This window comes from Emydura macquarii, unplaced genomic scaffold (genome assembly GCF_026122565.2).
Source record: "Emydura macquarii macquarii isolate MOO-44397 ecotype Brisbane River unplaced genomic scaffold, CSIRO-AGI_Emac_v2 contig_2897, whole genome shotgun sequence".
Classification (NCBI taxonomy): Eukaryota; Metazoa; Chordata; order Testudines; family Chelidae; genus Emydura; species Emydura macquarii.
The window spans coordinates 5116348-5141708 of record NW_027133034.1 but is presented as its reverse complement, the minus strand read 5'-3'; the positions used below and the strand labels follow the sequence as shown (position 1 = coordinate 5141708).

The following is a 25361-nucleotide window of genomic DNA, read 5'->3' as shown; positions in this document are numbered from 1 at the left end:
ATTTATTTGCATCCTGCTGAATCAATCATTGTACATTTCAATATCGGGTTACATGGTGAAATCCTACCCCCACTGAAGCGCCCATTGATTTCAGAGGGGCCAGAATTCACTCACTGCCACTTTCCTTCTTCAACCTGAATTTGATTATGACAGACTTTCTTTTATGTCAAAAAATAATTAGCAGCTTAATATGTGTCAGGAGAATAGAGAGAGCAGATACAGTACATTGTATTGTTTGCTAATTAGATTGAAAACATGTTACCAGCTAGTATATCATTATCTAATCAAGCTCTTTGTCATGCTTTCAAATCAAGCAAGGCAAAGTCCTTTAATCACAGTCAGTCTCTTTGACCCATTTTATGGGCCCTAGTTATGTTAAAAACTCTCAGACACACAAAACCACTAATAGTAGTGATTAATAGACTGTCCTCTGCGGTATCTACAACTGGATCTTTTGCGTTGACACCTGATTTATCATAACTGCCTATAATATATAGGATTATACATTATGCTGATTGCCGCTTCAGACTGGGGTGGGGCCAGCCACTGGAACTGAGGGCAGGGAGGATCTCTCTCCTGTGATCCCCCTCCTGGTGCCCAGGCAGCATGAAGGAGGAAACCTCCTGACTCAGCGAGGGGACAGAAGATAAACTTGGGGAGGGAAAGGAGTACATTGGGGCAAGGGGTCTGGTGAGACTGGGACTGGTAGCCTGGTGAGGGAAATTGGGGGGTTGCTGGGAGCCAGTTGGGGGAGACGGTTTGTGGTAAGATAAGGAGATTGGGATCTGTATGTGTGTTTGTGGCGGGGGGGCAGGAACGGAGATGGGGCGACAAATCTGGCAAGGAGCTGGGATGCAGGGCTGGGACTGATGGACTGGGATAAGGAGCCATTGAGCGTGTAGACTGGGATTGGGAGTGGTGAAAGCTCAGGAAGGGATATTAGGACTGGGATGGACAAAGAGACTGGGAAGAGAAGTAGGGACTGGGACTGGATAGGCAAGAAGAATGGGACTGGGATGAGGAACTGGGAGTGAGGAAGAAACGGGTCTGGTATAGGGACAGACTGGAGGGAATGGGGAAGAAGGATCAGTCACTAGGGGGCACTGTGTGTAAAATACCGTGTTTAAATAAACCTCAGTCAGACCTGGCACAGCATTAAAGGATCATGTGGTGAACGCACCTGGTGTGTATAAGAAAGCTCTATAGCTAGTCCATATCTGGTATAAGGATATGATAGGAGAACATGCAGAAGGGTTAGTGTGCACTGAAGAACACTCATTTTCAGAGACTGGCATGGAACCCAAGATTCCTGAGACTCACACTTCCTGTTTTCAGCATATTTACATGCATATGATAGACCAGAGCTCATTAATGTAAAGAAAGCAGTCTTCAGTGAGAAAGTAGCTAAAAGTGTCAGTGGAATGGATACTTTGGGTCATGGCTTGTATGAAGCCATACAAATCCAAAGAATTATCCAAGGCTCCATCAATCTATGGGCGCTGATCGAAAAGAACAAACTAAAACTGTGCTTGAATGCAAAATAGAAAGTCAGAGTGAAGAAGGCAGGGATTACTACAGAGCTAACAGCACACAGGTCATTGTTTGGTCTTCTCCTAGTCATGTCCAGATCTTAGTGTGATGTTGATTTACATGAGGCTTGGGAAAGTACAAGTTCTCTGTCATACCACGATTGATGTTCAAATGTGACAGAACAGTGCATAGGTGCCAGGCAAAAAGCAAACTAATGCACATTTTGCATGGTCTTCCTAAGTCAGAACCTACTGACAACATGACCAGTACCTTATGCCATAAGAGGCCATTCAGCATAGCAATCATAGAAAGTATGGATGATGTGCAAGCTCTTGACAAACCAGAAACTGCTAGCACCTTCTGAGATTTGACTGAACACTTCATTATGAGGCTACAGAGAAAACACTAGACCTGTGATAATGTTCACCTTGTGTTTGACACGTGTGCAGAAGAATCAATTAAAATATCACCCGAAATAAGAGACTTCATGGTATTGAACCTCTCCAATACAAAATTTGACTGAAACATCTCCAGTGTCACAATGAAGAAGCCCTTCATGCAAGTATGAGATAGTAACAAGTCATACCTTGTAGGAAAAATGCTCCAGCATGTGAAGAGTTGCTTGTAGAACTTTGTTATTGTATGGCATAATGAAGCTGCTGACTCACACAATTCAGAGGAGCTTTTTCATAGTTGCCATGAGGAGGATGGCACTAAAATTATCTTGCATACCATCAATGCCATAGAGAGAGATACTACTGGATGGAAAGACCAAATTATCTTCCGGGAAGGCATTTGATTCAGCCTCCAAAGACTCTCTCCTCACTCTGAAAGTGCTCAGAATGACTGAGACAATCATTGAAGAGGTCATAAATGCACTGGAGGCATTCATATATTGTGTTTACCATTTGAAGATCAACATTGTGACACTTACCAAGCTACACTGGTGGATGTTTTCCAAGGAGCAAATCAATGGAGAAAAACTGCCACTGACAAGAGGTGCATTTATATCTGCTATCAAGAGGGCAAATTATCAAGCAATGAATTGGCTCCATGATGATTGAGTGCATCCAAAACCCCCCTCCCTTGTCAAACATACGTCTTGGAGGATGAACTGATCACACCAGTTATGTGAGAAATACCATGCACTCCCAGATCAATCCTGAGTTAATGAAATGCTCATGTACAAAGATCAGATTCTCGCTACTCTGCAAATGTTTGGCCAGCAGTCTGCCTTGTACAGAGATGTATGAGTACAGTGTTGATGAGGATCATTGTGACAACATGTTTGGCTGTGGTGCCTTAGATGAAGACAACACTGATGATAACTATGATGAATAAATGTGTTAAGTCCTATGTGCCTAAGTTGATTTCCCTAGGAAGTCAATACCAAAGATCAATGTCATTTTTATGTAAGAAATGCATCACTGTGCTAAAGTATAATTTTAAAAAATCGATTTTTAAATATTTTCTTGAATATATATCTGCATAATTGTTTGTGGTTTGTCATGTATGTTACCATTGTGCTTGTGGGGGAAAAGGGCTTTCAAATGATACCCAACTTGACCCATTTCCAATGAAACTGTATTATTGAAATTTCCACCAGTTGGAGGACCTGGAATCTGGAAGGCAGGTGGACCATGAGTCCTCCCTGCCATGCTGTAGAGGGTGACATCATTAAAATTATGATTCTGTGATGGGTGACGCGTGAAACCCCCCATTGGGAGAGGCTAGCCCATGGCTTCACCCCTTCTGCCAGCCAGTGCGAGCTACTGGTCCCTGCCCAACCCAGCTCCAGGCAATCTGAGCACTGGGCAGCCACAGCCCTGGCAGGGTGGCCCCAGACTTAGTGCCGAGCCACGGAGTGCCGGCGCGGCGTGGTCCCGGCCCCATCCCTGGAGTGTCGGCTGGGCAGCCCCAGTGCTGGGAGGTCCCAGCCTCCCCAAGTCTTCAACCAATAGCTGGCCCACCCTAGCCCTACTCCCCGCCCCCGCCCGCTTTGTGGGAGAGGCTGAGCAAGGGCAGGAGGAGCTGCTGCAGTGCTTACCTGCCTGGGCTGGGGCAATGGGGGAGGGAAGTGGAGCGTGGGTGGAGCCAGCCCTGATTGTGTGAGAAGGCAAAGCCTTTCCAGGCCTATGATACCCACTGCCCAAGGATTCTGTAGAATTTATATATCAAGTGATGTGTCTCTTACCCTTTTATCACTAATTTGTCCATGGAATGAGATTTCACTATGTTATGGTCCCAGACTATTGTGTGCGCCTCATTGTCTGGGTCCCTGGCTAGAGACCTTGGAGTTTGCTTTGCAGAACTCTCACAGCTGCAATTGAAGTCAATGAGAGCTATGTTTTGAACGTATGAAGTGCTAGGTATGGATCCAGAAAGGGACTTAGGCGTTCAGTATTGTGACATTCAGCATTGCAATTCCTAACGTATAGGTACCTAGAAAAATCACTGGAATCCACGAAGCCTGAGTTATCCACTCAAGCTCCGTATACAATGAATGGGAAGAGATAGGTGCCTAAGAATGGGATCCACAAAAGTTAGAACAATAGGTGGGTTCTTGCCTAAATTAACCAATAGGAGATGCCAATGATGTGGGGGTATCCTAAACCCTACCTATTTCTTTGATATAGGTACTTATGTCTGTTTGAAATCCACAGTTGGGAGCCCTTCCCTGGAGTCTGGTGCCTACGCTGTTTTTTGAAAGAAACACTGTTGATGGGGTAGATGATAGTGCTGCCTTCCTTATAACTTTTAGCCCAGTGGTTATAGCATTCAACCATGATGTGGGAGAGCCTGGTTCAGTTACCCCCGCTGCCTGATAGGGAGAAAATATTTGAATAGTGGTCTCCCATCTCTCAGGAAAGTGCCCTAATTACTAGGTTGTGCGGTATTCTGGGGTAGATCTCTCTCTTTCTCTATCTATCCTGTTGAAGCTGTTCCACTTTGGAACATATGGTCATCTGGGCCAGAGCAAGAGACAGAGTCTGAATGATTCCATAGCCCAGGGATAAGGGCACTCATCTGAGAGGTAGGAGACCCAGGGTCCAGTCCCTGTGCTTTAATAACTATGTAATTATCAGATGATGTTCTTGTAACATAGTTTTGTGTATGTGTATTACTGATTTTTATATAAAATTAGATACCTTGGTTACAGACAAAAACACATGTATATGTGTGTAAACATTCAACTTATATATATATATATAATATACACACAAAGAGAGTTGTATGTTCACACACACACACACACACACACACACACACACAGTCTGTCTGTAACCAGGAACTCTAATTTTATAAAAAATCAGTTATATTACAAATGTATTTTCACAAATTTGACTACCAAAAAAAAAAAAGGGGGGGGATCGTGTTTTCATCAATGTCTTTTACAACCTAGCTCATAGTTACCAGAACTCTTTATGCAAAGGTCGACATTAATTTAACTTTCCATATCTTATTACTGTACTCTCATGCTGTGAAAAATACATACGCTTTATTTTAAAAAGTCTGAGTAATGTATTGGCTCAGAAAGAGACATGGTCCATTAGTTACACTCTTAAAGGTGGCCCATAGAGGAAAAATAAAATTGAGCTGGTGCTGTTTTGTTTGTTTGTTTATTTTAGTTTAAGTCCTCCCGCTTGTGACTCTAGCTGAATTAGGGGGACCATTTATGATATTATTTAATATCAATATGTCAAAATTACAATAATTCATATGAGGTACTGTTTGAAAGGTTATAGTTTGCTAAGTATGATGATATTGTTTATGTGAATGTATCATATTTCCATTGGAAGTTATGGATATGTTTGATGTATCTGTATTTCAACTTGTGCTGTGTTTCTGGGCAACACCCCCCAGACAGGATGGCTGCAGCACTAGCTGCTTGATGGCCCAGTAAGGGAACTCAAGGTACAATAAGCCCAGGGAAAGAACCCAGTGCTTTACTCATGTAACCCTGGACTCCATCTTATTTCGGTAAATTTCCACAAGCAGCATGGCAAAGGCCAAGGGACGTAAAAGGCAGCTGCTGTACCACATCTGTTTTGTCTTCAGTCTTCACCTACCTCTGGATCAACTACTCATCGACAACTGAAGCTGTGAAACAAAGAACTGAGACCCATCCAGCTACTGGATGTATACCAGAGGAACTATACAAGCCTGCAAACTCCACAATTCTACTGGAAACTTAATATATGTGGACTTTCTAATCATTTGTATGTATCCGATTGGTTTAGTCATTTAACATTTCTCTTATAGTTTGTTTCTTTCCTTTTATAATAAACCTTTAGTTTTAGTTACTAAAGGAGTGTCTGGTAGCGTGGTATTTTGGGTAAGATCCAAACTTATATTGATCTGGTAATGTGGCTGAGCCTTTGGGGTAAAGAGCATAAAGTTTTAAATAACATATCTCTTTACTGCACCTAGTGGCTTATTGGGTGCCAGGGACTGAAATGCAGTAAAGGGGGCTGTATATATTTTAATTTAGCTCCTTGATAACCAGTGTGAGGAATCAGAAACATTGTTTGTGGCTGTTTGGGAAGTCTGACTTCAGTGTCACCCACCAGTGCAGGGAGAATCTGCTCTCCTTTTGCAACCTGCACTGACATTGGCATTTTCAGGTGGTCTACCCTAGGCACGGACGGGTCACACCCCCCACAACTTTTTTGTTTATTTACGGTTTGTTTGTTTTTTAAACACATGACAAATGTAGATCTTGTCTAGGCTGGAATAAGCTATGATGATTGGTAAACTAGTTTAAATTATGAAGAAGTTAAAAAGTAAAAACTGGGCTGGTAAGAGAAGAAGGCATTTTTAAATCGAGATTGTGAAAACTATTTGGTTTTTGTTTGTTGTTCATACTTATTTAAGTGCAGTCATTAATTAACATTTTAAATGAAGGAAAACCTTTAAGTATTGAATATCTGTGCCCTTCAATTTAAACCTTAAGAGTTCACGATAAATAACTCTTAATACTCTCACTTGTTCTCCAGTAAAAACAGAGGGCATATCTGCACTTGAAACAATACAATGGCTCAGCTGCACTGCTGTAGCGTTCTCCCATCAGCATAGGTAAACCACCTCCCCAAGAGGCAGTAACTAGGTGGATGGAAGAATTGAAGAATTGTCTAGACTGGGGGTTAAGTCATCTTAACTATGCTGCTCCATGGTGTGGATTTTTCACATCCCTGAGGGACGTAATTAAGCCAGCTTAGTTTTCTAGTGAGACCAGGGCAGAGAAGGCTATACTTTATATTCCTGATATTTCGAAGTTAATAAACAAGCAGAAAAAAACTTTAGACAACAACAGCAACTTTTTCATTAAAAGTTTTCATCATCTGTAAGACGCAAAAGACAGGCACAAAATCCTCTGCGGATGACCTTTACAGGCTACATTTTTAATTAAGGGGGCCCAAAGTCAGTACACAGCTGTGAGGGTCTACATTTTTGTACAGTTATCCTGACTAGTGTACATTCAATTGCCAGTTATCTAAGCAGCAATTTCCAAGTGATTTGTGCATACTATCGTATTTGTATGTACAAACAAAAGTGCACACTTGTGCATGGATAGTGGACCATTTCCTCTTAAAAATGTTGTCCTAAAAGTTCAATAGGTAATGATTATGATCAGCTATAACTACATTTATGCATAAATGTCAGCTCAGCATCAAATAGATTGTACAACAAAGACTGTTGCTCTAACACATAACCACATGGCTGTCTAAATCTTTTTAGATACACTGTCACCACACTGATTAACTGCTAAAGGAAATCTAATCCTAGAAATGTCACTTTGAAATATTTCTGAAACCACAGTAATTTAATAACATTACACTACAAACTTTGCACAGCCAAAATGTGACATTTTTAAAATACATACTAGGCATCTGCTAATATATTACATTCACAAAACATAAATATGCACATTGGAAAGAGTATTTGTATGTGCATAATAGCTATGGGTTATTGCCCAGTTTGCACACCAGAACATGCATTTTGCACACACAGTTGCCAATTTGTAGGGATGTATGTATGCATGTATATTTTGTAGAAACAAAGGAGCTATTTTTGAAATCAGAGCCCACCATAGACCCAATTCCTTAGCTGCTGTGCATATGGAAATCCTGTTGAGGTAAATGAAAATCCCATGCTTGATATGCTTTGGGACTGGGTCCTCCATTCTAATGTAGAAACAGTTCTGTGTTGCATAGTTTCTTTTACCATCTTCAAATATAATTTTCAGAATGTTTATCTTACCATAGATTCTTTCTCTTCTTTAATATAGTCTTTCTTTTAAATAACTTGGTCTCATATAGTTCCTCTGGTTTTTGTTATATGGCAAATCAGAAAATCTTTTCATTATGACAGATTAAATGCTGAAGTTACTTAAAAACAAGGCAAATGGAAATGCACTGTCTAGTGCAATGACTGTAAAGACAAATTTGAAGACGTCTTTGTTAAGGTTTGGTTTATGCAGAATCATTTTCCTGACTGGATTTTTACATAGGTGCATCTTCATATTTTTATTTTCTATACTATACATGAAATACAGAGACAAAGCATTGAAATAAAGAGATCCTTAACTTTTGTTCAGGGTTTGTTTTATTTAATCCAGAAGGATTTTTTTTCTCATTCTCTTCCTTTCCTCTCCTTCTCTCTCATCCTTTGAAGGTTGGCTCCCTGGAACAGGCAATGCTGGATGCTTTAGTGATGGACCGGGTGGATTTTGTAAAGTTGTTAATAGAGCATGGAGTGAATCTGCACCGTTTCCTTACTATATCCCGATTGGAAGAACTCTACAATACAGTGAGTACCTGAAACCCCATTGCAAAGTAACTTCTGGTTAGCTTTAAAATACCTGGATAGCTAGTTATTGGATGGATAGACAGACAGACTAGATAGAAATGGCAGGCCTGATTCCCAGTTGATTTGCACCTCGTGTAGTCACACCAGTGTAAAGTGGGTGAAAATGCTTCCATTTATATTGCAATCTGTGGGATATAGTGTTCTATACCCTTGTTGCACTGGTGTAAATGTCTGAACGAGGACAACCAAACAGGCTCACAGTTCCTGAGCTGTTCAAAAGAAGTGTCTGTTTTTATTAACAAATACTGAATTCAGCAGCACAACCTTTTTGAAAAGTTAGCTCACAGAGCCTGGCTCTCTTCTGTCCTGAAATTTGCATAGCCAGTTACATCCATGCAAAGTGGTATATAAAGCTGTCAAATCAGAATGTAAGGTGTAAGTGGTTACAAAATGTGCAAGAATGTTAATATCACTCATGCATGTCTCGCTCCCTCAGCACTGTCATGCAACATGGGGCCAATAAAAATGTTTGAAGTGGTGTCTCATCTAAATAATAACAACTTATTTAATGCTTCCTAGGCCAAGACTATTTTTTGCAGCTACCATAGGGAAAGTATTTTTTTCCCCAAATGGAAGGCCTCTGGCAAGAAGCTGGCCCACTTGAGTTAAATTTTCATTTATATTTGAAATCCTAAAAATATAGTCCTTAGTTTTCTATTTTGAAAAAAATCATTTCCTGCACCAGTTTCAGCAGGGCAGCCCGTTATACTTCTCCTGTCAACTGTAATAAAATTGGTCACAAATTTGGGAAGCTGTGGCCTGTACTGAATTGTATTGCAATCTGTGGTTCATATTGTGACACCCTTATTTGCAATAACTAGTATGTTGCTTCTAGAGTACTTCCATTGAAATCAATGAGAGTACTCTTGGAGTAAGGTACTACTTAAAATGAGTAAAGAATTACAAAGAATTGATCCTTTGATGCCCCCTAGGATGAAGCATTACATTGGCAGGGTAATTTCAAAGCCCTTTTTGCAATGACCAAGCCCCACCCTCTGCCTAAGGGCAAAGTCCATTTCTACATCTTGGATACATGGGAATGAAGGAGGGGATGTGAAAGACCTCCAGCCACACAATGCGTGCCTTGAGTGAGAACACTGCTTTGAGGATCCTGCTCCTGCTTCAGTTGTCTATGGGTTAATGCAGCTCAATGCCTGTAAAGTCTGCACCCTCTGTTCAGGGCAAAAAGAGACAGAATGTGGAGAGGTCCTATTCAGGAGTGTGAAGGGCCAGGTACACCAAAGCCCTTTCCACACTGTGCCTGAGCAATAAAATCTATTGTAACTTGCTTTCCTTCATGTATGAATAAAAGGTACTCAACACATTTAACAAAGGAAAACAAAACACAACCCATTTTCAGTTTTACAAAAGTATCATTGCTTGAGCTGGTCAAAAAATGATGAACATATCTGAAAAAAAAATAGTTTCATTTTCCCAATTTTTCAATGGAAAAAAGAAAGGAGGGGGAGGAACCTGCTGCCCCAATAAAATGTGAACTGAAAAAAATTGAATGTAAAAAATATTAACTTAAAAATCAGGAAATTGAGAACAAATTATTTTTTTCATTTTTAAAGAAAGGCTGTTGGTCCTCAGAAAGTTTTAAATGAAAAATTTTGATCAGCTGGAATTATTATATTAAGATTTTGGGGCAGGTGATAATTAGTTCTATGTACCAGCCTTTCACTTAGGGACAGCTTGGTTCAAATTGAATTTTCTGAGAAATGAGTTTAGATTTTAACGTGGGCTGGTGTACGTCCTGCAAATTAAAAATTGTAGTGCAGTTTAACAAAGGAGACAATTAGTTTCTTCTTAGGAGAGGCCCAGGACTGTGATGATAATGTGCTGGTTTCAGATTTGGATTGAAGAGCATTGTAGAACTGTTCAGGAAGCTTGAATAACTACTGATTATCCTGGGGATAATCAGATTGTGAAATTAACGCATAAAAATGCACATTTGTTTAATTTCTTTTTCTTTTGATTAATATCACAGAAACAAGGACCAACAAATCTACTTTTGCATCATCTTGTTCGAGATGTAAAACAGGTAACCTAAACTGGAAAGTCTGGGGATCACAGAGTGTAATTTAATATATCAGGGTCTAGTGATGCAAATGGCATTCAGATAGTGTTGTGGAATATTTAGGATTAGAAATGATGGTTTAGTTATTACATTTTTATATCAACTGAATGAATTGTCTCCAGCCTATTACTTCCTCAGAGCAATTAATCTGGTGTGCTACTGCAGAATGCTCTCCAGGGTTCTGTAACTTAATGTAATGGCTTGTTCTTACAACAGTTCAAACCCCTTTTATCTTAGATTACAAAAGTAACATTACTGAAAAGCATCAAGGCCTTGGAGAACCATTGCAGTAGCTCTGCCATAGCTCATTGTTTTAAGCTTCTTTTTTTTTCAGTCAAAAGGATTGCCTTGTTAAACAGTGACAGCAAAATATTCTGACAAGATGCAATACTGTTTCTATACACTGCATAGTCTAGGAAAACAGAAGGTGGCAGCGAATATTTACTGTGTGGAGAGGAATTAGCCACAGCCTTGTGGTTTAGCTACAGATCTAGTCTGTTTCAAACTTTTGTTATCTGTTGTATCTTGTAACATTGCTAACACAGGAATGGGTGAGGCTGTTCTTTTTGCATCTGATGTCAAGTGCGAGAGATGGCCAGGTCTAAGTCTGTATTAATTTCACTGTGTCTGCCTAGCATATTCATCCTAGGATAAAATGAATTTTTCTGTCAACCTACCCATGCCTACACTGGGGATTAGGTTGGCTTAAGCATGGTGCTCAATAAAGCCCTTAGGTTCATCACATTTTAAGTGTAGACCCAGGCCTCAAAGATCACCTCTCTTAAGCAGCTAATTTTGATTGGTCCAATAAGTGGCTCATGTCAAATCTGTTTTCACTTCTGGGTCCTACTTATCTGAAGGCCTATTCATTTGACGGTGCTGGGGATTATGTTTTAACATGTTCCTCTCATGATTGTTACGATGCAGTTTGGTCTTGCCTATGTTTGAACCATGATACAAAATGCTGTTATTGTAATATACATCCCCAGTGTGCAATGGATGGTAGACATTGCTTTACCAATTTTGGTGCATAATGTGTTGATAGGTATTTCAATATCTTACTCTTATAGCAGCTTTATATGCCTGAAGAATCTACGCATTCACTGTCAGACTTAGGAATTTATGCTACAACATTTCACAACTCATTTTATGCTAGACAGGTGTCAGGGTCTATAGAAGACTGGTACCAGTGACCCAGACTTGGGCGGTCTGGCCTGGAGGTCATCACACTGTTCAGGAAGCGGAGGCCAATGGACAGGTCAGGAGTCAGCTGCCAGGTGTCCGAACTGAAAGATGGTGCTGGGGCCAGACAGTAAACAGGAGTTGAAGCCAACAGCCAGCACTGAACTAGAAGTCAAAGATCCATAGCCTAGGGTTGGAACTGGAGCAGTCAGAATCCAGGGTGATAGGGTTCAGGGACTGGAATGAGGCTGAGGGCAAGAGTTGCGAACAGGACAGGGTTGAAGTCAGGAATTGAGGACAAGGCCAGAAGCTAGGTAGCAAATGGCAAGCTCCGTAGCAGCAGCCAGCCAGAATTCACATAGTATACAAATAACTTCCTGTGTCTCTTTCTGGATTAAATAGCATACCTGGCCCAATCAGGGACTCTGTAACAAATCAAATCAAATCCCTGTGGGCTGCGCCTTTAGTTGACAGTAAGTTTTAGGGGTCCAGATTCTTCAGTCACTAGTAGAGCCATCAGGTTGTGTTGTGAATACAGCAATAGCCCACAAGTTGGGTTCAGGACCCATGGACCTCAGACTGGGTGTGTGGCTTGCTGTATAAAATGGCATTATAAAATGTTGTAAATGTTTGTCTTACAGAATGCTCTTCCTTTGGACTATAAGATATCACTGATTGATATTGGGCTGGTGATAGAGTATCTGATTGGTGGAGCTTATCAGAGCAGCTACACAAGGAAACATTTCAGAGTTCTGTACAACAGCCTTTACAGAAAACGCAAGGTAACATCCAGTGCTTCATTTATAATGAACGAGGTGCTGGGGCTCAAGCAATTGGATGCAGGTGTTCAAGCAATTTTTTTACATTCATAACTGATGCGGCAAGCCCAGAGGTTCTGGGTCTATGAACTGCCAGGAGTAGAGGTGCTGGGGCGTAGCCCTGGCACAAATTAAGCACTGGGAATATCAATGAAATGGCTATTTATGTCTTTGGGAATAGCCAAAATATAACACTCAGAAATGTCTAGATAATAATAATCAGAATACTTTTCACTTTGTGTGGTTTTGCTCTGAAAAGTAACTGTTAAAATGTAATTATGGGGTTCCATATTTAATGTCTTTCCATAATTTCCATATCAATTGTGATAAGTTTACAAATAAAAAGGTGTGTTTTAAGTTAACTGTTTGTTCAGCAGATTGATCCTGGCCTCTGAAAGCCAAGTTGGGTTTTTATTTTTTCATTCATTATCACATATAAGAAAGGATTTGAAGGCCATGGTAGACCCTTATTTACATCCGCCAGACCACATTTTCTTCTTATTATGCTATTAGGGATCTGATCCAACGCACGATTAAGTCAGTGGGATTCAATTAATTGATTTCAATGGGTTTTGGTCCAATTAGGTTACTAGTGTTGCATATACAGACCAATAACTTTCATTGATGATGTACAAGAAAAATCATGTCACTCTCAGTTTCCTATATTGGCCCTTCAAGACTACTAATTTAAAAGCAGTCTAAACTTCTAAGTATAACATACAAAAAGAGATCTATTGAGTAAGAAGGTGCCTTTTTTCCATACTCAGTTTTCAGAGTAGGATTTTAAGTACAGTACTTCCATAAGCCAAATGCACAATGTATTGCTTTCAGAATTAATAAAAAAGCTCTTACTGGTGTGAGGAAACTAGAGAAAAACTATGCAACACAATTATAGAATTAATGGAAAAAAATGAAGAGATAGCTACCTGATTAATTTTTTTAATTGGGATATACTATACTTAGTCAAAAATATTGGAAGTTTTGGTTGGCTTTCTGAATACAAAATACCAATTTTCTGCACCCATAGCATTTGTCAAATTTCAGAAGTTTAACAGTGCGGAGTGGGATCAGTTCTTCAAAAAACTAGGAGCTGCAGGAAGTGGTATTAACAATTCAGTAATCATCTTCCCTCAGAGTTAACACTGAATAAAATCCCCAGAGATAACAGAGATAATCCTTCTGTCAGAAAGAATGTAAATAGGATGTCCTTACATCTTGAGGTTCTTAAATATCTTATGGCACTTTTTTACAAGAATAGGATTGTTATCAACAAGAGTTATGACCAAATTCCTTCTTGGGTGATTACATTCTGTATATGCAATTCCCTCTGTAGTTTTAATTGGCTATGGTTCTCTTTCTGTCTGTCCCAAACTGTTATGTAGTGTTTTTGTGCACCTTTTAATATCTGTCATGTTTCACTCTGCATGTGGCTGCACCAGCAGTGGGTAAAGTCATTTATATACATTAGCATGTTTTTTTGGTTTGGGATCATCCTGGATTAAAGATGTTATGTGCATGGAGCCCTCATGGAATAGTTGTCCTCCAAGTCTTTCCCTACCTGCACTATGTATGATCCCCAAATCTTTCCCCCAACAGATAGAGGGACTGTACTGGTTCTGCTGTGGTTGGGGCTCTTGGTGGTGGTGTTGGAGGGACACAATATTTATCCTTTAGAAAATAAGATTTTTTTTTTTTACAGTTAGGTGAGTAATAGGCCATTTTTCTTTGATGTCATAAACTCCAGAAACTCCGCAATAATTGTTAGGATGGCAGGTAGCAAACCAAGATAAATGAGTTTCATCCCTAATTTTTATTTCTCTCCTTGTGTTTTATGGGATATCTTTGGAACTAGAGTGTGGTCTCCAGCTTTGCTCAGAGCCTTTCTCATCATTCCCTTTATCAAAATAATCAGATGGGTAGCAGAGCTGAATCTGCTGAAAACACCTTGCATTCTCAGTTCATCAGAACAGCCCAGCCTTACAAATACAAGGTACTGTCATTGCTTGCTTGTGCTGGGAATTTGTTAGGAGTATAATGGATTGAAAAAATTAATTTGTTGAGTGTTATTTTAGACCTGTGAAATGCAGGCTGGATGTGTATCATGGTTAACTCTCCCTAAACACCAAGGACAACAAGGTGGTATAACACAGCTCAAGTACAATTACTGCTATTTTACAATATTGAGTTAAAGCTCCATTTGTTGCAATGAAACTCATTAACCTCCATCCCCTTGTTGTTAAGGGCTTTCATCCCTTGAAATTTAACATTGTCACAATCTCCCAACATAAGGCACCAATAAAAAACCTTATTTGGATGCAGGCATAGAAATTCAAAGTAAGGAATTCATTGCCCCAAACCTCACAGAAACTTTTATGTAAGTGGCAATAATAAACCACTTGAGAAAAGTGCTGATGTTGTAAATTGCAAGTAGATGGAAAATATTTTCTCTTGAAACTAACTGTGTCAGGTACAGATAACAAAAAAGAATCATGTTCGTCTCTCAGCTAAATCAGCATAAAACTAGAGTTTTCCTCCAGGTCAGATTGACAGAGACACAGGGGGTTTTTCATTCTTATGGAGCATAAGTCACTTGCTGGCATGAGCTAGAGTAGATGGTGGAGTCTTTGTAACTGGAAGTCTTTAAATCGTGATTTGAGGATTTCAGTAACTCAGCCAGAGATTATGGGTCTATTACAAGCAAGGGCGAAATTCTGTGCTCTGCGATGTGCAGAAGCTCAGACTAGATTATCATGATGATCCCTTCTGACTTTAAAGTCTTTGAGTCTGTGAAACTTCACTAGAATTATTGTGGGCCCATTTGTGAACCTCTTATTCACAATGGTGAGCAGTTATTTATCAGAGCAGTCTCACTGAAGCCAACAGGAATTTTCCTCCTGATTTTAATGTGAGGCAATTCAGGCCAAAACACAACATACCATAAATACACAATTTACTGTAAATGTGGCATATATATTAAAAATCAAGATAGCTGTCACAGCTCTCTCACTGATAATTGATTTCACTGGCCCATTTTTGTCCACCAGCGTGACATAAGTAGAATAGCACACTAGTAAAATTAGTGTAATTAAATTAATGGAAATCGAGGGCACTCCCCACTTTGCAGGATCAGGATCTAAAAGCCGGGACACAGGTTCACAAGGTTGAAATTACATTTAAACTCCTCACTGCATTTTTTGCTTTTGTTGATCCAAGCAACGCTTACGTTCATAGTCTGAATATTAGCTATTAGCAATATTCAGCGATGCTAATATTAGTAATATTAGCCATTTTTCTGAATATAAGCCATTTTTCTAATGTCCATCTATATAGAATGATCAAGGATCAAGCAAATTGCTAATGCATGACATGAATTCAGGATGCAGCAACTTGCTCAGATTTTGCCTGCTATTTTACAGGAAAAGTCAACTGCTTTTCATAAGTCTAGGAAGAAGTCCAAAGATGAACTGAGCTTCTTAGAGGACCATGAGTCAGCTGGCTTTATTTACCCCTATAATGATCTCTTGGTTTGGGCGGTGTTAATGAAAAGACAGAAGATGGCAATGTTCTTCTGGCAGCATGGAGAGGAGGCCATGGTCAAGGCAGTTGTGGCTTGCAAACTCTACAGAGCAATGGCACGTGAAGCCAAACAGAGCAACATGGTGGATGACACCTCAGAAGAACTGAAGAAGTACTCACAGTAGGAGTTCTCCCTTTACTACAGTTAATAAAGATCTACAGTGTTTTGAATAGTTAGACGTTTTTTCTTTCCGTCAGCTAAGAACTTGTAAGATGTCTGGCTCCATCTGCTGTGAAATGTACAAGAAGTACTTTTTACTATCTCCTCAATTTAATATACAAAGGAGATACTAAGGCCTTCTCTACATGAGGATTTTTAAGGAATGATGTTAGTATATATTAGTTAACTAATGTGTTTGAGAAGTCTAAACTAGATGAGGACGATTGCCTTTAACACAAAGCTAAACTGATGATGTTAAAACCTAGACTCCCCCTTAGGCTTTAACTTGAATAGTCTAGCATGTGTTAAAACCACGTGCCTTGTTTACATTAGGCTTTGTCAAATGTGTTAGTGTATATGTGTTAATTAACATCCCACCTTAAATCCAAGTCTATATAAGGCCTAAAGGAGAAATGTGCTGACATAATATCTGAGCAAATGAAGGAAGTTAACTTGTTGAACAGCCTAAGCAGTTTTTCTGTGTCCTCCAATTTTTAAATTTTAGTTTCATTCTTTGAATATCTTTTAAGCATTCAGTATTTTGGTTTTTGTATAACAAAATCAGGAAATGTACAATTGCTCCCTTATCAGGTAACATACCTTGTCATTTTTTGATGCAAGGTATTGTACTTTCATAGCCCCAATGGAGCAGAACCAGAGCTCAAGGATAAATTATCATCTTTGTTTACATGCAATTACAGGGCTTTTTTCACAGTGAGGTTTATTCATTAAGGTGCTGAACATCTTCAACTCCCATTGAGAGATGCTTAGGGTCTGACTCAGTCTGGGGATGCTTATATAGTTGAGCACAGTGCTGTGTACAGTGTTGGCAAGTGCATTACTGAATGAAATAATGGGCTGAACTATATGACACGTGTGTGAAACCACACAATGGGTCTAATTAAAAATCAGGGACTAGGAATATAGAGTAAAATCTGTGGTTAGGAGGAGAGATTTAGATTTACTGACTGAATTATTTTTCCTCTGTGTGCGATGATGAGACAGTGTAAAGAAATGGGGAAGTCATAGTTAATACAGCAAAAACAACAAGAGTCCTGTAGCACTTTAAAGACTAACACATTTAATTTCTGCAGGCATAAGCTTTACATTTGTTAGTCTTTAAAGTGCTCCAAGACTCTCATTGTTTTTGCTGTATACAGGCTAACATGGCTACCCCTCTGGAACTTTTCACCATAGTTAATACAATTTCATATCTTAACCACATGTGAAAGAAGCTTCTGAACTAGGTATATGAGCTCATTGTACTGATCATTTTCAGCTGTGGTTGTTCCTCCATATTGTAAAATGTTGATTTCTTTTTCCTCTGTGCTGCTCTGTCTGTCCTAGTGAATTTGGGCAGCTTGCTTTAGATGTGCTGGATAATGCGTTCAAACAGAATGAGCAGATGGCCATGAAGCTACTGACCTCTGAGCTGAAAAACTGGAGCAACTCAACTTGCCTGAAACTGGCAGTGTCGGTGGGGCTGCGGCCCTTTGTGTCTCACACTTGCACACAGATGTTACTAACTGATATGTGGATGGGACGCCTGAAGATGCGGAAGAACTCCTGGTTTAAGGTAAGTTCACTGACTTGTGCCTCATCTAAACCTGCAGAGGGAGCATACGGTGAAGCACACATTCTCCTTATATGTGGCTAGGCTTTGTCCTGATCTAATGCAGACACCCAGGGAAGTAGCCCATTAAACTCAGCATGCATAGTGCTGTTGCTGACACCCTTCTGAAAGAAGTGTTAAGCTGGTTTCTGCTGTTCTTCTTATAGCAAAGAGCCTTGGGGCTACAATGGCACAGATACAGAAAGTAATTCCCTGCCCTTGCACGTCTTCAATTTCAACAATCTATTACCACTTTTTCATCCCACATCCAAGTGTTCATTTCCCAGGAAGCTACTTTACCCCCCAATTGCTTCCAGATTTAGCAAATGAGGCAGAGAGCAGTCTCTGACATCTGCCATATCTTTTCTCCAAGGACAATTGCATAACAAAACTAACAGCAATACCACAGTTCTTCAAAGACTAAAAACTTGCTCTCCTGCTAAGAAAAATAACTTGTAAGACTGGGTGCAACAGTGTGATCTGGATACTTCTGTTATAACACACCTCACTGAAGTCAGTGGAATTACTCTGGATTTGCAATGGAGTAACTCATAGCAGAGTTTGTCCGCACCTGTACTGAATACACCTTCTCACTTGTGTTTCTCTTTTAGGTCATTCTAAGTATTCTTCTACCTCCCACCATCCTGATGCTGGAGTTTAAAAGCAAGGCAGAAATGTCTCATGTGCCCCAGCCCCAGGACTTTCATCAGTTCACATGGCATCACAATGATCAGAGCCCATCCACCTCTAAAGATGAGTTGTCTCTGGTTAGTTTGCCATCACCTTTACCATTTATTATTTTCACAAACTAGGGATAAAGTCTGGGTTGGTAGTTTTCTACTGAAAACTTTTTGTCTTAAATGTTACAACTGTTAGAAAACTTAGATTAGAAAGCTTCTTACCATCTCTCTGACTCAATATGAGTAGTACTTTACTCTTCAACTAATCCCATTGAAATCAGTGGGATTAATTGTGGTTAAGTTACTACTCATTGCAAGTAAGGTTGGCACAGTTTGATTTTTAATAATCACCATAACCTGTGCACATCAGTGTCCAATGTCACAGTGGAATCTTGGGAATACAGGGCTGGAAGGGATCTCAAGCGGCCATCTTGTCCAGTCACCTGCACTGAGACAGGAACAAGTAAATCTAGACAGGTGATTGTCCATTCTCTTCTTAAAAACCTCCAATGACCGGGATTCCACACCCTTCATTGGAAGCCTATTCCAGATGTTAGAGTTACAAGGTTTTCCTAATACCTGACTTCACACACACGTGCACGCACATATGCACCCACACACACAGAGCAGGGCTTGTCCCCTCCAGCAGAATATGGGTTAGAGGGGGTAAAGGATGGATGTGATTTGGGGGGGAACATGTGTTCAGGTGGTTTCAGTTTTGGAATTTCTTTCCCAAAGGCTTTTTCAAGTCTTGGGTTGAGCATGGACATTTTCAATCTTTCCCCACATTATGTAACAATCTTGGGCCTGAGTATGAGGTGGTATGAGGGCGCTAGCAGAGAATTGGTGGTTCAACAGACTGGAAAGGGGACAATAAATGAAAGGTGCTGCATGGATAACTGGTGCAGGAGTCGATAGGATCCACAAGTTATTAAAAAATTTGGCAAATTTTAATCAGTCTAGCCGGGCAGTTAGCCACAGATCTGTCCTTAAGAGAAATCAACATGACACATATTTCCCCCCATCCAAACTACCCCTTCCCATGCCATGGCAAGGTCTCAGCTGTTGGCAAGTCGGTCAAGATCCATTCTATCATTTTATAAACAATATATATTTCTGAAAAGTTAGGAAGGTTTATCTATGGGATAGGGCACTGGACTGGAACTCAGGACACATGGGTTCTATTCTCATCTTAGTCACAGACTTCTTATGTGACCTGGGGCAAATCATATAATTTAACTTGTGTATCACTTCCCCATCTGTAATACTGAGGTAATACTACCCTCCCTCACAGAGCTATTGTGAGAATAAAATCCTTTAATGATTGTGAGGTGCACAGTTATGGTGTTTATATGGTGATGGTGGCCATATAAGTATCTAGATATATAAATAAATCTGTGCATATTTATATATCAAATGTGTGTGTGTTAAGGCTGTCAAGCGATTAAAAAAATAAATTGCGATTAATTGTGCTGCTAAACAATAATAGAATGTCATTTATTTAAATATTTTTGGATGTTTTCTACATTTTCAAAAATATTGATTTCAATTACAGCACAAAGTGTACAGTTCTCACTTTATATTTATTTTGTATTACAAATATTTGCACTGTAAAGAAGAACCAAACAAAATAGTATTTCAGTTCACCGCACCCACTAATTGTAGTGCAATCTCTTTATCATGAAAGTTGAATTTACAAATGTAGAATAAGACAATGTAAAACTTTAGAGCTTACAAGTCCACTCAGTCTTACTTCTTGTTCAACCAATTGCTAAGACAAATTTGTTTACATTTACGGAAGATAATGCTGCCTGCTTCTTGTTTACAATGTCACCTGAAAGTGAGAACAAGCATTCACATGGCACTGTTGTAGCCAGCGCTGCAAGGTATTTACATGCCATATATGCTAAACATTCGTATGCCCCTTCATGCTTTAGCCACCTATCCAAAGGATATGCTTCCATGCTGATGACGCTCATTAAAAAATAATGCGTTAATTAAGCAGTCTCCTGCTTCCTTCACTACACACCTTCCAATTTCAGCAACAAATGTAGCAATATTTTTGCAGGCAACAGTTTCCTTCACTGTTTGACCCTGATTCATCCCCAGATCAGGCTCAAGTTGTGCACTGAATGAGGCAGGGGACCTATGGAAAAAATAGTGTGTGGTTATGTAATTAAAGACTGCATCATAATGCATAAGCATAAAGGGACCAAATTAACGTTGCGTCCTCATCCTTAATTCTGGCATTTCCTAACTTTGGAGTTCTTGACTTTCCAAACTTCATAATGTTTCTTTAAAGGAGTTTTTTGTGTATAATTTTCTAGGTTTTTAAAAAAGCAAAGAAATAAAAACCAAAATTCCATCATGTGGCATCATATTGACACCCACATGTGTCATCAGCGGGGTTGGAACCCACGGATCCCTTGCAGACCTCTGCCACTTGAGCTAATGTAGTAACTGATAGCACTAGTAGGTTGTCACCTGTGTGTGGACCAGCCTCAAAAAGGGATGTGACACTTTGCCAGTGGGCTTCACACATTTGTTGTGAGAGGAATGATGAGTCTCTGGAATCTTTGATTCTATTCCAGTCTCTGTAGGGGAGTGTGCTCTAGTGGACACAGACTTTTCTACCTAACCCCCACAAGTGTAAATTCTTCTGTACTGCCTCCTCCAGCCTATCTCTGTCCTATCTCTTGCCCAAGTCTGCCACCTCCCACCAGTCTCATTAGGTGGTTCCTGTCTCCACTCCTAAGATTTTTTATCCCAGTTTCCTTACCCAGAAAGACCTAGTCTCAACCTTACAGATTTACCATCTCTGCTCCAGTGTCCCTTCCCACATGCCCAATGTCCTTGCCCAAGCATTCCCTGTCCCCCCACCAACATCCTAGCTCCTTGTACCCAGTCTCCTTGCCCAGCCAGTCATAGTTTTTACCTTCTAGCTCCTCATCTGATCTCTGTCTCCTTACCTATAGCATCAAATCACCCCTCCCCCATCCCGGGCCACATTCCTCATCCCCAGCTTCTAGTCCCAAAATTCCTTCTTGGACTCCTTGTCTAATCTCAATGCCCTACCCACCCCCTGGCTCCTGGCCCCAGCCTCTTTGTCCAGCTAGTCCCAGTTCCCCCTTTGCACCTTGGCTCCTTATTAGATCAGTCTCTTTGCTCTACTCACCTCCTTTCACCTGCCATAGAGGTTTTCAGTCCTAGTTGCCAGTCTCTCCCCAGCTCCTCATCCAGTCTGTCTCCTCCAGCCGACCTAGCCCCCATCCCCCAATTCCTTCCCTTGCTAACAGTCCAAATATCTTTGCCCAGCCATTCCCAATCTCCCCAAGTTCCTTGTACCAATCTGCTGCCCCTGCATCTCTCTGGAGGCCTGGTTGAATCAGGAGACATTCTCCTCCACACTGCACAGCCCAGCAGGGGATGGGTGATTGACAGCACAGTGAAGACCATGTCTTTGTTATCAGTTTAGGTGCTCCAGACACAGCACATTTCACAGCAGCCCAGAGCTCCAATTGCAAGGAAAGTCCTGCTCATCCCCTGGCTGCAGCTTGTCCAGTGTGGACAGAATCTCCAGGGAATTTGTGCTGCTGAAATTTAAGAAGTCTCTATTGAGCATGTGCCTATAACTATGTCACATTAAGGCAGATTTTCACAGGGACAGCAAAAGGCACATCCCTGGCACAAAGGCCAGCCCCTGCCAAATTTCAAATTCCTGCTCCAAAGCACGGGAATGCTAGAGCTCTTCAAAGACAAGATTTCCAGAATGTTTATCACTGGCAATTCCTGCCCCCACCCGCCTCATTTCTGGAACTGGCTGAACTATTTTGACTGAAATTTTCCAGAATAGTCCAACCTGAAGCAAATACTTCACATGGAAAATTTCAGCCCAACCTATTTAAGTTTGGCAAAGTTAAAAACAACTGAAAAGAGGGTTTTATAATAGGAAATTATTATAATGGGCTCTGCTACCAGCCTCACCTATAATAAATGAAAATAGAGAAATGTTTGGAACTTTTATTTCACAATTAACTTTCAATTTGCCTAAAATAAGAGAAGTTTCTCCAGAACTTCCTCAGAAACACAACAGACATGTCAATGCCAATTTTGAAGTGTTTCTCTCTATGCAGCAGAAGAATGCTGGAAGCACTTGTCCTCTGCCGTGTCGGACTAATAAAGTCAATTTAAAAAAGCCTTTTACTGGTTAGGTAACAGCTATGATACGGAGGTAAGACCAATTATAATTATGGGCATCGGGGCCCCTTGCAGGCATGTAAGGGTAATGAAGTAGAATGAGTGTTATCTGACCTTCATGAGACAGGAAGGTTTCCTTTCTATAGAAGCAAAGTTGTTAGCCTCATAATTTATCAAGTGTTGAGTGTTCGTTCTTTTTACGTGAACTGTAACGGTTAGCTATGGTTTTTCTGGAAGAGAACTGAGATGAACAACAACATAACAAAGCCACAGAAGAGGTCCAGAATATACAGATTCAACAGAACGGCATTTTTCACAGGTGGTTATAAATTATACTTCAGTATGCTGAAACTAGAAATCATATCCTCTCACAGGACAATTCTCTCTTCTTCAGTTGGCAGAAGCCATTATTAAGACTTTAAGAAAATTGTATGGGTTGGACTATACCTTTAAGCTCAGCCATGAGGAAAGGATAGTGCGTGAACTGCACCACCCTACCTGTAGCCCTCGGAAGGATCACACCTCAGAGATAAAGCTGTGTATCACAATTCCTCCCCAGCTTCCTTCTTGCTCTGCAGGTGGTAGGTGGGTAGTTATATATTGAGGGCCAATACCAACAGCATATGGGTGGCAAGTGACTCCTGCCTTTGAGGAGGTTTGGGGGGGGAGGGCACTGGCACTTGGACCATGGCTCCACCCCTCTCATAGGCCTCCCCCTCGCTTCACCCCCACTCTGCACCAGGCTGTGCTTCCGCTCGACAACCTCCCGAGACCCTCCCTTCGTCTACTCTCCTGACAATGCACACTCCTTCCGCCTCACTCTTCCTCCTGCACATGCACACTCTCCTCTCTCCCTCAGCAGTCCTCATGTGCACTCACTGCCACTCGCCCACCCCGGCGTGTGTGTAGAAGTGGTTCTGATTTACTCGTACTCTCCTAAGCAGGCACATTGTCCAAATCACAATAAATAATTAATAATTTCACAGTCCTTTCATTTGCTCTGTATATATTCCAAAATTTCTTAGAACTGTTCTGTGGTGTTCATCACAGTAATATCTGAATGCCTCACAAACATCATTGGATTTATAGTCACCACATCTCTGTTAGATTGGGGATTATTATTATCCCCATTTCACAGAATGGGTAAGTGAGGCACAAAGTGATTTAGGCACATGTCCCAGATCACACAGGAAGTCTGTGTCAAAGCTAGGAATTACACTCAGATCTCCTGATTTCCAGTCCAGTGCCTTAATCAGAAGACCACCCTTTTGAAACTCAAAAAAACCTTGTGCATTTACTTAAGTTTAATGCTAAGAATATTATCTGGTGGTGTTCCTTGCAAATGACAGTTGTAACTGCATGTGACTGACACATACTAGTTTGCATATACCTTACTGTATTTACTGTAGCGTTTCGTTTCCAAGTTTCCCTGTGTTTCTGTTAATGTGGCTGAATCTTTGTACTCATACAGCATGTTGTCTGACTTTAAAACTGTTTCCTTTTGAAACAGAATTATGATGCAGAAAAGGGACCAGAGAAGCCAGATGAAAGCCAGACCTTTTCCACCAACAGTGGGCAGGGAAGCCTTCCTGCAACAAGAAAAGTCTATGAATTCTACAATGCCCCAATTGTCAAGTTCTGGTTTCATACGGTTGGTTTTTGAAATAAGAATAACTAGATATTAATATTGCCTGAAGCATCTGTTAAATCTTTAACAGAATATATATAAAATGATCACTTCACCTACAGTCACAGTGAAATGAAGTCACTCCTGGATTGGAATGTGGCTCCTGCCTGTGTTTTTCATCCTCCCAATTAATTGTAGGTGCAAATCCTAGCTCTGGGTATGGAAAACCAGCAGAATGGGCTCATACCATTGGTTTGACTTTAGTGGGTCTCTGTGAAGGTGCAGCATTTGGCCTGCACATTATAAATTGCAGGATTGGAGCCTTAGTGGTTTTTGATTGTGTGCTGCATATATCTTGGAAAAATAGTTTTGACTGTGTCTTCTGTTGAATATTTTGGCAATAAAGGAGTGGGATTTTTTTTTAAAGATGCAGCCGAAGCAGGGACTCTTGCACTAGAGGTGGGGAAGAAGTAAAACTTAGCTCTACGGGGGCCACCCCACCCCCAGCACCCTCCTGGACATGGGAGACAACCCACCCACGCTCTGGGGGCAGTTGGACCTTGGCCATGCCTCCCTGAGTCCCACCATGTGGCCTTGGGGAACAACTGCAGAGAGCAACCAGCCTGAGACACCAGCCTATAGGAACATAAGTAGCCAAAGCCAGGACCTGTGGACATTCCCGTCAAAACTGTAGCATGTTCCCTGAGTTTCTCTGCTCTATGCTGATTAGCTGTTTGCTCTGACCCTTCCCTTCCCTCACTGGTTACGTCTGCACTTGGAGCTAGGGGAGTGATTCCCAGCCCATGTAGACACATTCATGCTAGCTTTCATCGAGTTAGTGTGATAAAAGTGTTTGTGGTAGCCAGAGTAGCACAGGCAGTGGTGACTGGCAACATGGGCTGGCCACCCGAAGTAAGAACCCGTACGTTTATACAACAGCTACCCTATTCTTTTTAGTGTGCTAACTCAATGAGAGCTAGTGTGAGGATGTCTTCTTGATCTGGGATGCACATCCCCCAGCTCTGAGTG

The 25361-nt window shown here is 40.8% G+C and overlaps 1 protein-coding gene across 1 annotated transcript in view; it reads left to right on the top strand.

Annotated features, from left to right (window-relative positions):
* Positions 1–25361, top strand: part of TRPM6 (transient receptor potential cation channel subfamily M member 6) — a 155547-nt gene that overhangs the window by 68335 nt on the left and 61851 nt on the right. The window contains exons 12-19 of the mRNA XM_067569200.1: positions 8206–8340; positions 10391–10444; positions 12304–12444; positions 14333–14470; positions 15897–16177; positions 17564–17792; positions 18440–18595; positions 24216–24356. Of these exons, the coding sequence (XP_067425301.1) occupies positions 8206–8340; positions 10391–10444; positions 12304–12444; positions 14333–14470; positions 15897–16177; positions 17564–17792; positions 18440–18595; positions 24216–24356 (1275 nt within the window). The remainder of the gene's footprint in view (positions 1–8205; positions 8341–10390; positions 10445–12303; positions 12445–14332; positions 14471–15896; positions 16178–17563; positions 17793–18439; positions 18596–24215; positions 24357–25361) is intronic.